Source organism: Belonocnema kinseyi, chromosome 3, assembly GCF_010883055.1.
Source record: "Belonocnema kinseyi isolate 2016_QV_RU_SX_M_011 chromosome 3, B_treatae_v1, whole genome shotgun sequence".
Taxonomy (NCBI): domain Eukaryota; kingdom Metazoa; phylum Arthropoda; class Insecta; order Hymenoptera; family Cynipidae; genus Belonocnema; species Belonocnema kinseyi.
In genome coordinates, this window is record NC_046659.1 from 88314571 (window position 1) to 88328973 (window position 14403).

The 14403-nt window shown below is 30.7% G+C and overlaps 1 protein-coding gene across 5 annotated transcripts in view; it reads right to left on the bottom strand.

Annotated features, from left to right (window-relative positions):
* Positions 1-14403, bottom strand: part of LOC117168779 (titin homolog) — a 126593-nt gene that overhangs the window by 26072 nt on the left and 86118 nt on the right. For all 5 annotated transcript variants that reach the window (XM_033354567.1, XM_033354565.1, XM_033354563.1 and 2 more), the window contains 9 exons: positions 14236-14392; positions 9812-9943; positions 5873-6229; positions 5414-5582; positions 5184-5337; positions 4964-5090; positions 2493-2693; positions 1982-2151; positions 1067-1906 (listed from right to left, as the gene is read on the bottom strand). In XM_033354567.1, the coding sequence (XP_033210458.1) occupies positions 1067-1906; positions 1982-2151; positions 2493-2693; positions 4964-5090; positions 5184-5337; positions 5414-5582; positions 5873-6229; positions 9812-9943; positions 14236-14392 (2307 nt within the window). The remainder of the gene's footprint in view (positions 1-1066; positions 1907-1981; positions 2152-2492; positions 2694-4963; positions 5091-5183; positions 5338-5413; positions 5583-5872; positions 6230-9811; positions 9944-14235; positions 14393-14403) is intronic.

Consider the following 14403-nt stretch of genomic DNA (forward strand, 5'->3'; position numbering starts at 1 on the left):
CGAATTATTAAACTGTTTGTTTCTCTTTTTAAATAGATATAAACGTTGATTTATCCGTGTGTGTGTAAAATAAACGTTATTTCAATCAATACACGTTTCATTATTTATTCACCTTTCATAAGAATAGAACAATATACTTCAAGATATTTCATATCCTCAGAGATACTGTACACACTTCAGAACTTCGTATAATTCAAAATATGTTAGGGTACTTCAGGATAGTTCAAAGTATATCAAGATACTACACACAGTTATTCAAAGTATTTAAAATGTTCGAGGATATTTCGTTTACCTTTGATTTTTTTACATGCTTGAGGATATTGAAAGGTACTTAAAGATATTTTAATTTACTTAAAAATATTACACATACTTGGAGATAGTTCAAATACTTCAGGATTTCCTAAACTTCAACATATCTCAAGGTACTTCAGGATAGCTTAATGTACTTCCAGATATTTCAAAGACTTTTAAATACTTCACATACTTTAGGAAATTTTATATACTGCAGGATATTTCATGCCATTTCAAGGTACTTTAAGATATTGGATATTCTTCAAGATACTTCCAATACTTCAAGATAATTTAGAAAAATTGTATACCTTACTCCATGAATTCTCAAACCTTAATTCTTACTTTCTTTAGAAATATTTGTACATGTCCAAATGCATGTCTGAATAAAAATGTGGACAAATATTGATATGGAATTCGTAGCCAAATCATTAACTATTTTTTTTTATGTTACGAGAGCGCAAAAGATATATGTTATAAAAATAGTCCTACTGAAACAGACCTAAAGTGTGAAAAATATTTAAAATACGTTCTGTGACTGAAAAAAAATTCAAACTGGAACTATTTTATTTCTTTATTTGAAACCAAATTTTTTCACAACAGGGTTACTTTTTAGCTCTTTCGAGACATGAATTTGAACGATTGAAATTTTTAAAATAAATTAAAAAGACAGTTTCTAATCCTTATTTCACATTAAAGTTCTGCTAAAACTATCTGAGTCCAAATGATTATTTTCTTTAATAGATTAGCCGAAAATAAAAACGTTTATTCTACTTACAGCTTGAAGCCATCTGACTCTCGGTTCCGGGTGACCTCGATATGACACACTGAGGATGACTGTGGACCCTCTCAGAGCGAATACGTCTGCTGGCGCCTGTAAAACGACTGCTGGTTCTTTGTGGTCGTGTTCATCCAAACATTCCATTCCTATCTTGACCTTGAAATCACTAGAGAGGGAAAAGGGTTTAATCTCTTTTGGGATTTCTGGCTCTACTAATTCCAGAGAAAATTTTCCATCCATAGATTTCAAGTTTATATTATGGTGAATGGAACTTCCATTTTTCATGCGTGATTCCACTAAGTTCCCAATCTTCTTATCCATATCTTTCTCCGCTTTTATATCACGCTCATTTCTTTCCTCAGTCTTTATTTCGTTTTGATTTTCTATTCGTAAACTTCCATTTGTATTACTATTTTCTCTCTGAATTTCAGCATTTCCCTCATTCTGATTTTTTTTCTGTGACGACATCTTCAAGGAGAAAATATCAGCACGAGGATTCAACAAACGGTGGGAAAACTCAGACTTTTTGAAAGAATTTATGTCATCTGCTTTATGTGATACAGTAGGCACTCCATTCACATTTTCCTTATCTTCTTGCCGATAAGGACTTGTTGATATACGCGTAGAACGTTTTACTACCGGAGAGAGTGTCATTTTCTTGGTAGGAGATAGAGACCTGTCTCTTACTCCCGAAAACCTCATGAATCGCAGGTCGGTTGCACAACTTATCGAGGGACCTCGGCCCCCAGTCACGGATGCTGTGCATCTAATTTCGCCACAGTCTCGGTACGTGACGGAATTTATTCTCAGAATACTTGTAGGTCCATCTTTCTCCACCTGAAAGATATAATAAATAAGTTAATTTCGAATTTTACACTTCGATGATAGGTATGTAAGAATTTGTTTATTTGCCTTGCATCTGTAATTTTCTCGCGCACTCTTTCCATTGACGCTCCAGTCGATTTCGATGGGTCTTTCACTATGAATTCTCGCACAAAAGGATATGGTTTCACCTTTCGAAGCCAACACTGGTACAGGAGTTTTCGTAAACCAGAAAGCAGCTTTAGAAGCTCCTTTATAATCTGGAAGGAAAAAGAAACATCTAATAAATTGATACATTTACTTTTGTTTATAATGCTTTCTAGGGTTACGCAATCTCGGAAAGAAACCCTTAAAGTTTCTGTGAATGGAGGGGAAGTGGGCGAACGGTAGGTAGGGAAAGTAGGTGATGATAATATGGAATCGGGTAGGATGGGATCTAATAGGAAAGATTTAATTAAAGGGGAGAGAAAGGGGGGATTGATATGGGGAGGGGGGAGATTTAAACGAATTAATAAACGTCTTGATAGGCTACGATATCCTTTTTTATAGGGACATGGCGCCCAATTTGACGGATTTTTTTAAAATCATCATGATGGTTTACCTTGAACAGAAAAGAATCCATTACAAGATGATTCTCCAAAAGCATTTCGGACTAGACAAGTATATTCTCCAGCAGCTAAAGGATTCACATTTGCCAATCTAAGAGCAACACCTCCATCTTCATATACTACATATCGATAGCAGTCAGTGTCGGATACTTCCTTTTTGTCCTTTAGCCACTTGATCTCAAATGGTGGACTGCCTGGAATAATATTAAGTATTGTGATTAGTCACTCTGACGCTTTTGCCCTATGTCGAGAAGCAAAAACGAGCATGTGTAAAAAACTGTTTTGGGACTATTCACAAAATATGTGATACATTCTTCACCAACTATGAATACCGTTTTAACTTTTCGTTTCATTTATTACGTACATAAATTAAATACTCTCTGCTTTATCCTTTATTTGAAATTAATTAGAATTCACAGAATCTTTTAATTCTTTAAAGTTCCTTAAATTCTTAGTATTATTTTTAATTTTTTTAACATCCTTAAAATCTTCTGAATTTTCTAAATTCCTCAGAATCCATGAATTTTCTAAATTCCCTGAATTCTCTGATTTCTCTGATTTCTCAGGATTGCCTGAATTCTTTGCATTCTCTGAATTCTTTAAATTATCTAGATTCTTTGAATTAAATGAATTCATGAATTGTCTGAAATACCGGAATTCCCTGAAATCTCTAAGCTGTCTGAATTACATGAGTTCTCTGAATTACCTAAACTCTCTGAATTATCTCAATTCTCTTAATTGTCTGAGAAACCTGAATTCTCTGAATTTCCAGAATTCCCTAAGTTCTAGAAATTCCCTGCGTTCTCCAAATAACCAGAATTCTTCCGAAGCTCTTGAATTCTCTTGTCTCTCTGAAATACCTGAACTCTCTAAATTCTCTGAATTCCCTGAACTCTCTAAACTATCTGAAGTCCCTGAATTCTCTTAATTCTGTGAACTATTTGAGTTCCCTGAACATTTTAAATTCCGTGAATTCTCTTGTCTCTCTAAATTCCCTGAACTCCGAATGATCTGAATTACATGAGGTCTCTGAACTCCCTGAACTCTAAATGATCTGAATTCCGTGAGCTCTCTGAACTCCATAAATTCCCCGAATTGTCTGAATTCTCTGAATTGTTTGAATTGCCCGAAATACCTAAATTCTTGGGGTTGTCTGAATTCCGTTAATTTCCTAAGATCTCTTAATTCCCTGATATCTCTAAATTCCTTGCTTTTTCTGTATCGCCTGAATTCTCAGATTCTCGGAATTCTATGATTACCCGGATTCTCAGATTCTCTGAATTCCATGAATTCCCGGATTCTCTAAATTTCATGAATTCTCGGATTCTTTGCATTCTCTGAATTCTCTGAACTCTCTTAATTCCCCAAATTTGTTGTCTCCTCGGATTCCTAAATTCCCTGAATTCTCGGATTTTCTGAATTCTCGGATTCTCTGAATTCCATATTTTACCCGAATTCTCTGATTTTTTTCAGCTAATTCAGAGAAGTTCAAGAATTCAACGATTTCAGATCATTTATGGTATTTTAAGGTCTGAAATACCTGAATTCCCTGAGTTCTCTGAATTCCCGCAGTTTAATAAATTCCCCAAGTTCTCTGAATACCCTGAATTCTCTATATCACCCGAATTGTCTGAATTTTCCGAATTCTCTAAATTGTCCGAACTCTCCGAATTCCTTACATTCTCTAAATTGCCCGAGTTCACTGCATTTCCTGAACTCTGTCAATTCCTTGAATTCTCTGGATTCTCGGATTTTTTAGATTCCCTAAATTCTCAGACTCTCTGAACTCATTTATTTCCCCAAATTCTTTCTATAGACCGAAATCTCTGAATTATTGCGAATTGCCTGAATTTCCTCTCTGAATTCTCTGAATTCCTTGATTTCCCTGGATTTCAATTTATTTGGATTTATTCCCTGGATTTATTTTTTAATAACTGAATTCCATGAATTTTTATGTATTTTTTAGTTCTCTGAATTCTGATTACTCTGAATTTCTGTGGATTCGGTTTAATTCTTTGCATTATTTTACAGTTTTTGGAATTAAGGGCATTTCACGATTAATCAGATAATAATAATCCCGATAATTTATAGAACTTCAATAATTCAAGAATTTCAGATAATTTAGGTTATTGCAAGGACTACAAAGAAATTCGAGGAATTCAGTAAAATTTAAAAAAAAATCAATAGATTTTTAAATAACTTACTAAACCAGAGAGTATTAAAAAACATGATTAAAAAATTATTAAATATCATTAAATATGATCAAATTACATCATTATAATCGAACACTGTTGGACAATATTAAAACATTATTGCTAAGCATGTCTGCTATTTGTTGCGTATGCGTAATAAAATTGGGGAGCCAACTCGCAAAACAGAGTGGTTCTTTTATACGACTAACGCCAGTGTGGTCGTTATAAGCGTACAATTAGCGAAAGTGTTTCTATCTTGGAGGTAATCCTACCTGTAATTCTAGTCTGCAATTCATATGAATGGCCTTCCATGACAATTGATTCTTTTGGAAGAGTCTGTAGAAACATCGGAGCCTCTTCATCAAGTGTAGAAGGATCATCAGCCTCAAGAACGATTACCTGTTCGAATATAATTTTTTAATAAAAACAGAACAGAACATATCTTTCATGTGGTAACAATTCTAGAATATTTCAAAAGACAAATTAAAGTACCTGACAACTACTTCTTGTGGATCCTAAGAGATTAGTTGCTTCGCAAACATATTCACCAGCATCGCTCTCTTTTACTTCCGAAATCTCGATTTTAGCAGTCCTACCATCAAAACACTTTCTGATTCTGTTCGAACGCTCTATTCGCTTTCCATTTCTGAGAATGAAATTGTTAATGTTAATAAATATGAAATCTAAAAATACTTTTCTGGAATTAAATGAAAACAACTTGCCTGTACCACGATGGTGTTGGACTTGGAGAACTTTTGATATCACACTGCAATTGAAATCGTCGATCAACCCTCGTTGCACAACCAAGTACGCTTCTTGTGAAAGTTGGATAGGTTCTGGGTGATGCACTTCTAGTTATTCGAACTGGACGAGGAACTAAACTGTGCCGATCTGCAACACATGTACACATTAGGATAAGTCATAAAATATTTTTCGAATTGAATATATTTTCTTAAAAACAAGTTCCGAAGAATTTCCCATAAGGAGAAGAGAAACGATAATGAAAGTATCTTGTACTTTATCAAAATATAAATGTACTGCCAATTTTGATATGCCTCTTTGATCCAACACAAATAAATAATTCAATCGTAATCCTAATGATTAACGATGTCTAATTTACATAGAAATAGAGTGTCAATCATTACGTATTTACAAATAAATATGATTGCAAAGTCTCATACTAATGATTTCGAGTCGGGCTGTTGCTTCCGTGCGACCCACATCATTCTCAAGGGTCACTCTGTAGAGTCCAACATCTTCTGACGTAACTTCGGTAATTTCCAAGACTCGTAAATCATCTTTCTCCTTGATCGAGATTCTTGCGGTAGGCGTGACAGCAGTTCCATCCTTATCCCACACGACCCAAGGCATTGGGTGACCTGTGATTGCGCATTGGAATCGAACAGTTTCACCTTCTTCGGCTACACGATTATGAGGAACAGTATAAAACTTTGGAGGAGTCACTTTCGGCCTTTTTCTCATGCTACCACCAGCTTCAACTCTCCTGGGAAGACTGATTGCCTTCAGCTCGCGACCACCTGAATCACATTAACATTTAAACGGTTAACATACATTTTTCTATGGAAAGTTAATAAGCCGTGGAATTTATCCAATGTTTTTATTTCCAGTTCTACATTATTGCATCTTATATTTCTGCATATTTGATAGATGGAAGAATTAAAATGATTCAAGCATAGCAAGATAATTCGCAAATTCGCTGTTGCCCCACCAGACGGCATTATCCCGCTCTAGACTACAAAAAAAGCTACCAAGAATCCGTATCTAGATTAATCTTGTATTTTGGAAAATAAGTTTGAATGTAACTTTATATTGGTGTTTCAGAAACTGTAAGATTAAAACAAACCAAAAAACCAATACACAACCTGTGCTCCCTTATAAATTCTAATATATCTACATCAAGTATTTAGCGCAAAAAATGAAAATTTAAAGATGACATAAATCTTAAAATCATAAAAAAATATTCAAGATATTGAAAATTCCTGCAATATTTATTTAGAATATTTTGTTACATACATCTTGTTTATATTTAGTGTCAATTGGTTGGATAGACTAGACTTTTTGTTAGATAAAACTTTTTGCCTAATATTTGACCTACAAATATATAGAGACATGTTTTCGATATATATTTCAGAAAAATACGATTTCTTGACTTATGCTCATCGATACATACTAATATTTTTAATCTACCAAGCAGATTGGCACCAAATTATAAATATTAATATTTATGATTATTAATTTATTATTAAATCATTGTTTTATTATGATAGAGGAAAAAAGCCAAGCAAATAAAATGTATTTCTATAAAATCTTCTAGAAAATGAAGTAACAGTTACGTTTGCTGAAATTTGCTACCCTATCAAGTTTTAACTGAAATGGAAATATGTCATCCAAACTTTTTATAAGAATTCGGCATCGTTAAATAAAATAAAATGATAAATTAATTCAATTCATTGAATTAATTTTTAATGAAAAGTATCCAAACAATTAATATAATTTTTCAAGTGCAGTAAATTGGTAATTATATTGAAATTAAACTAAGTGAAGCATTCTATACAAGTACACAATAAAGCGATTCCGCACAAATATACATATTCCCACAACAAATCTGCGAATTCCCTTTATACCATTCAAATCTTTGAATTCTATTCAAATCTGTATAAATTATTTTAAATCTTTTAAGCCTTTGTCAATTCCTTAAAAATCTTAGAAATACTCACAGAACTATCTAGAAATTATTTAAAATTCGTTGAAAAAAAAATTAATTTAATGTATTACCTAAAGTTATCTAGAAATCCGTTAAAAGCATAGCAACTAGTAAAATACCCTAAAATTCCTTCAAAGCTTCGAAAATCTCGTAAAATTCTTTGATATTCCTTGAAATTAAATTTTTTTTTAAAATGTATTTTAATCTTTTTAAATAAATTACAATCTTTGAAATCTCTTGAACTTTGTTTAATACTTAAGAACCCTTAAAATCCACGACAATGTTTGAAAATCGTTCAAATTCTATAAAGTCTCTTCAAATGTTTTACAATTCTGCGAAATTATTTAAATATGTGGCAATATTTAAAAAAAATTTTAATCTGCTGGAATCGTTCAAAAATAAGTTGGAATATCTGAAAATCTTGGAAATTCCTTAAAATTCTTAGAGTTTTAATCAATTCTTTCCATTCTCCGAATTCCTTAAAAAATGAAATTTTATTCAATTTATTTTTCAAAATTTTCTAGAAATTCCTTAGAATTTTTAGAATTCCTAAAAATTCTTCGAAATTTTTTTAAATTTGTTAAATTTCTTGAAATCCTTTGGAATCCCATGAAATCTTTGGAAAACGTAAAAACCAGTTGAAATAAGTAGAAATCATTTTAAATCTTTTGACAACATATTTAATTTAAATTAATGATTAAATTTCTGTTAAAAAACGATTAAATCTGTCGAAACCTTTGAAATCTTTGGAGATTCATAGAAATCCTTTAAAACTTGTGAAATTCTTTAAAATATTTTAAACTTCCCTGAAATCATTCAAATCGCTCCATTTTAAAAAATTAGGGGATTTTCCTTATCCTTCGGTACGGAATATTTCTAAATTTTCTTAGAAAAATTCCTTTTTCTGGAAAAATAGATAACTTTACCCAAATTTCGGCAAAAATGTGAATGTGTTGCCCAACTGAAAATTCCTTTATAGGTTCCTATATGGGTTTCTATATGGGTTCCTATATAGGTTCCAATTAGGAAGAAAGAAAAGAAAAACCTATATAGGTTCCAATATAGGAAGAAAGAGAAGAAAGAGCATGAGAAGTTTAAAAAAATTCAAGATTTTCTCAAATTTTGTACCTCGACTTCAACTTTTAGCATGACCTAGGAAAATTGTTGCAAAAATCTGAAAATTATATGGCATAGAACCTAGAATATTATCATTAATTAAAGCTGAAATAACGTAAAAAAATCTTTATTGGTTTCCGAGATATGATTAAAAATCTTGAATCGTATCTGAGTTGAGTTTTTTTATTCATATGCAAAATAAAGCTAATCTATCCTTTAACCGATATTATAGCTCACACATCTAATGCTGACCTCTTATTCTTATAAATTTAAACAAGCGTCAGCTTAACTAAATGCCAGTACCGAACATAGTTATCATCCCAAGGTCCTGCCAGCACTGCGCCAGTCCTGGCGGTCAGTATTGCGATGACGCTGCCAGTAGTCAATTTCCCATTGGGCACCTATAGGAAATGACATAGGATCCTATATAGGTGCCCGTAAGAAGACTCCCTAATAAGGTACCTAATGGTACCTAATCCTACATACAGTTTTTTAGGGAAAATTTCCAACCTTATTAAAATTTCTAAACTCTGACGAAATTATCCCTACAGTTTGTTGGGAAAAATTCCTGAAAAAACTATATTAGCTGCCCGAAGGTTTTAAGTAGAATCCCCGAAATATTCTCACAGTGCAGAGCATGGGATTGCACGAGATTTTATAGTAATCACTCGAGATTGCATGGCATTACAAAGGATTATAAAGTATTGTGTTATATCACTGGATCATCTAATGACACTTCATTCAAACTACGGATATGTTACCAATACAAAATGAAAGTTTCCTCCACCGTTCCTCATTCATCTACATTGTGAAGATTAATCTTGTTCAATATAATGCAAACACATGTAAATGTGAATACAATAAGTCCTTGAAAAGTATACACTTATCGGGGACCCACATCTTCTATTTACACGTTCAATTCACATCAAGTAGACTTTCATTTCGCATAAATTTCCAAGCTACACCATGATGGGGTCGACACTTGTCCTGACAGCTCGGCTTCAGCCTTAGCCAAAGAGCAAATCAAGTATTGCACAAGAAAACCTTTTTTTGTTCTTGCGAACGAATATATTAACGTATATGCTAAATATTCCGAGAAAAGACTAGAGCAAGAGAAGCAAATCTTTGCAGACATTTACTGTCTTTCCTCGCTCTCTGACTCTTTTTAAAACAGATCTTATGTGCAGACAAGAACATAAATTCTTTGGTTTAAATGTATGTTCTATAAAAACCTGTCTTATCAGAAAAAAATTGAGTAAAGAAAAGTAAATGCTCTTACGGGCAACTGCGGGTGATAGGCTTCGGACGGGTGTAGATCTTGGAGTTGATCTCGGTGTCGATCCTGCTGATAATAGCCCCATGGGCCTCGTAAGGCGTGGTTGACTTAATACATTCTCCTTACCCTCGGGAACTGAAACATTTCAAGCGTAATAGACCTATAAATATTCTTCTCTGGGGCCGTTTTATGGAAAATATAGGTGTGAATAACAATTTTTTTAAATGCTGGAACAGAATAAAAATTAGTGATTTTAATTTACAAGTAAATCATCTAAGTACTTTTTTAAACAATTCCTCTTTTTCTTCTGTTTCAAGAAACTTCCCCTGTTTCTCATTTTTTCGAAAAAAATACCAACTGAATGAAGAGAAATCAATCAGAAAATTCAGCTATTTTCCGTAAAAAGATCATTATTTTTAATTGAACAGTCCACTATTATATTTTTGGTACAGAATTCATCTCTTTTGGTTAAAACTTCTTATATTTTGTTCAAGATTTAACTTCTTTGTGGAAAATCTGTTGTTTGTTTTTATTAAAATTTAATTTTTTTATTCGAAAACTTTAATATTATATATATTTTAATTTGATAGATTTTAATTGAAACACAACTATTCTATTTTTCATTGAGTATCTGTCATTCATGGTTGAAAAAATAACTATTTTATGAAAAATTCATTCTTTTTTTTGTTAAAAATTGAACTCTTTACACTGAAAATGTTAAAATTGCACTATTGGTTAAAAAATGATCGTTTCTAGTTCAAAAATCAATAACTTGATTGAAAAATGATTTATTTTTAAGTAAATTTATATTTTCTACTAAAAAATTAACCTTCTCTATTGAAAATTCAACTACTTGGTTAAAAATTCAAATATTTTTGTGAAAATTCGTATTAGTTAGTTAAACTTCCATCCCTTTGGTCGCAAATTGAACTATCTTGTTGAAAATTCGTGATTTTGTTTTGTTGAAAATAATTGTTTTCAACTTCAAATTTAACCGTTCTTTTTTTATGAAAAATGATAGTTTTTAGTTTAAATTTTCACTATTTGTTGGAAAATGAAGTGCCTTTCTAATTCGTCTTTTTATTCAGAAATTTCTATTATTTTCATAGAAAATTAAACTATTTTCTAGAGCAATCACACTTTTGGTTTAAAATTGAACGTGTTTAATTAAAAATTCAACTATTTGGCAAAAAGTAACTGTTAATTTAAACATTTGTCTTTTTGAGTTGAAAATTTATTTATTTTTCTAAAAAATTCAACTATCTAGTTGCAAATTGGTCTTTTTTACTTCTAAATTAAATTATTTGGTTGAAAATTAAATGTGCTTTTTCGACATTTTGGGATGAAAATTATATTATTTTGGTAGAAACTTCAACTATTTGGTTGAGATTTAACTTAGTGGTTTAAAATTCAACTCTTTTATTGAACATTCACGTTTTTAGGTTGAAAATGTACTTTCTCGTTAAAAATTTATATTTCGGGTCGAATATGAAATTAATTTGTTTCTTTTTCTTTAAATGAAAAATCTTTCTTGGTTGCAACTTCAACTCTTTAGTTGAAAATTAATATGAATCTGAATTGGTTGAGGATTCACAATTTTTTTTAAATTCATCTTTTTTGGTAGAAAAATCAACTGTTTTGTTAAAAAATATATTCTTTTTTTTAAGTTATTCTTTCTGGATAGCAAATGAACTTTTTTTGAAAATGTAGTTAATTTGTTAGAAATGTAACTGTTTTTGACTGAAGTTTAATTTGTTCTTCAAAAATTTTACTATTTGGTTCAAAATTCAGATGTTTAGTGCAAATTTCATTAATTGAATGAAAATTATATTATTTTGTCAAAGTCACCATTTCTAGTCGACAATTCAACTTTTTAGTAAAAAATCGTAATTTTTAAATAGTGAAAATTCGTCTTTTGTAGTAGGAAATTAATGGTTTTAGTGGAAAATTCATTTTTCTTGGTTGAACATTCAATTTTTCATGAAAATTTAACAGCCTTCTGAAAAATTTGTCGGTTGAATATTAATTTGTTTTTGGTTAAGGTTTAATGTTTTTTGTTGAAATATTCTACCACTTTGTTAAAAATTAATTTTGTACGTTGATAAGACAACTATTTGAATAAAAATTCAAATATTTTGTTGAAAACTCGTGCATTTTTATTGGAAGTTTAACTGTTTGGTTGTAAATTCAACTGTTTAGTTGATAATTAATTTTTTTTTTTAAATCATCTTTATAATTTTAAAATTGAACAATATGGTTACAAATTCCACTATTTGTTTGCAAATCTAATTATCTGAATAATAATTCAATTATTATGTTAACAAGTTACCTATATTATTTAAAAATGCATCTTTTATGGATTTAATATTTATCTGTTCGGTATGAAACTTCTTGGTTGAAAATTCAACTGTTTTCTAAAAAAATTTGCCTTTTAGCTTGAAAATTCGACTGCCTGATGGTTAAAAATGCAAATGTTTATGCTGGAAGGTAATTCTGTTACGTTTTAAAATTCTACCATTTGGCCCTCTCTGCAACATAACAGTCTGTCTATTTGTATAATTGTAGTTGATTACAAGCCATCTAAGAAACTTTGTTAAAATTTCTCGATCCGTTTCAAACAAATCAAAAATTTTAAATGAAGTCTTAATTGGACATGATTTGCGATTTACAATTTAAAAAATCTTATCGAATTTAAAGATCCTAAAACTGAATGGCTCAATTTAGCACCATACAATGTTAGGAAGCCAATAAATCATTGGCATAAAATTCATTCATTAGGAGGCTATTAGAAAAAAAGAGATTATAATCGGCGCGAGTTTCATGATTCATTAAGTGCTTTATTAGTTGGGATTCCATCACGTGCTATTTCAAACGACTCACGTATACTTTATTGATTATGTGTTGAATTTATAATTCTGCTTATAACTGTCTACAAATACCGATTAATGATAATGACAGGGATCACAGCGGTTCAGTAGTTCAGTTTTAAGTAATATGGGAATTTTTCGTACGAGTATCTTGTGAATATTAAAAGTACCCTCTAATATTAGCGCATTATCTTTAGCAAGTATTTTAAAAATGAATAGTTGAAAAATAGATAAAAAACATAATTAAAAATACTCTTGTTTGTATTTTTCAAGTATATTTTTATGAGTAGATAGATTTTTATACCTTATTCTTATAAATATTTTGTCTTATCTATTCTGTTCAATACAGAATCGTGAGTTGTTCAAAGTATTTTTCTAAGTAAGCAAGAAATAAATCATTTCAAAAACACAAAAAATGTATTAGAAGAACCGAATTTTTCTGTTTTTGTTTCCTTAGACTTTTAAATTTGTTTATTTTGTATTTTTATCAGTTGAAAGCTCTTAGAAGCTCAAACCATTTTCTGATATTATCTAAAAAAATCTATAAAAGTCTATAGATGATTAAAATTTTTATTTATGATATGCAGGCTGTTTTCGTTTTTTCACTTTTTTGATTTCAAAGTCTATCATTTTATTTTTGGTTAGGAATTGACATTTCTTGATTTAAAAAATTATTATTGGGATGGAAATTCATATTTTTTGTAAAATATTCGTCTTTCTGCATCCGAAAATGTCGTCATTTTTGTGAAAATTTAATTATTTGATTAGAAATAATTTTTGTTGATAAGAAGTTATCATTTTTGGTTGGAAATTTCTCCCTGATAGGCTGAAATTTCCACTTTTTTATAGAAAAATTCATGTATTTTGTTGGAAATTCATCTACTTGTATCAGGATTCAACTATTTGGTTAAAAATCTGTCTTTTTTGGTTGCATTCAACTAGTTTAAAAATTTCTTTTCTAGAAATTCATTTTTTAAACTTACTGAAAATTTGGCTTCATTAAAAATTTATGTATTTGGTTTAGCATTTATCTCCTTTGTCAAAAATTAGATTTTTCGCATCTAATTCAACTGTTTGAAAATTCTTCTTTTGTTAGAAAACTTATGTTCTATGGTAGACAAGTCATCTTTATTTTTTGAAAATGAACGGTTTTATTGAAAATTCAAGTTTTTGGGCCGGAAATTCAACTTTTTTTTAAAAATTTGTCTTTTTAGCTAAAAAATTCAACTCAATTTGGCTGAATTTTAATATTTTTTTGTTGGAAATTTCACTATTTTTCTGATAATGCAAAATATTTCTACTTGAATTCTTAGAAATTCAAAGCGTTTTATATCGAATTCAATATGGTGCTTTCAATTTTTTTTTTTGAAAAAATATATTCCCCTATTATGCTTCTACTATTTCCCTATTATCCTCCTACTATGTCTCTATTTAATTGAAAGAGCAGCCTCTTTCCTTTGTTTTGAGAGAATTTCGGGCTGCGTAACTTTTCGGGAGAGAGAGAGAGAGAGAGAGGGGATGTAAGAAATAGATAAAAATTAGTGAATGTATCATACTCACCATCGACGATTAAACATGCGGAGGTGTAAGCTTTCCCTAGTTGGTTTGATGCGATGCATGTATATTCACCCTCATCTTCCGGAAACACGTGTTGGATGCTAAGTCTTGCTATTTCGCCATCAAACTCGGCAGAAAAGTCGCCACTTAGATGTAGAGTCTAAATTTAAA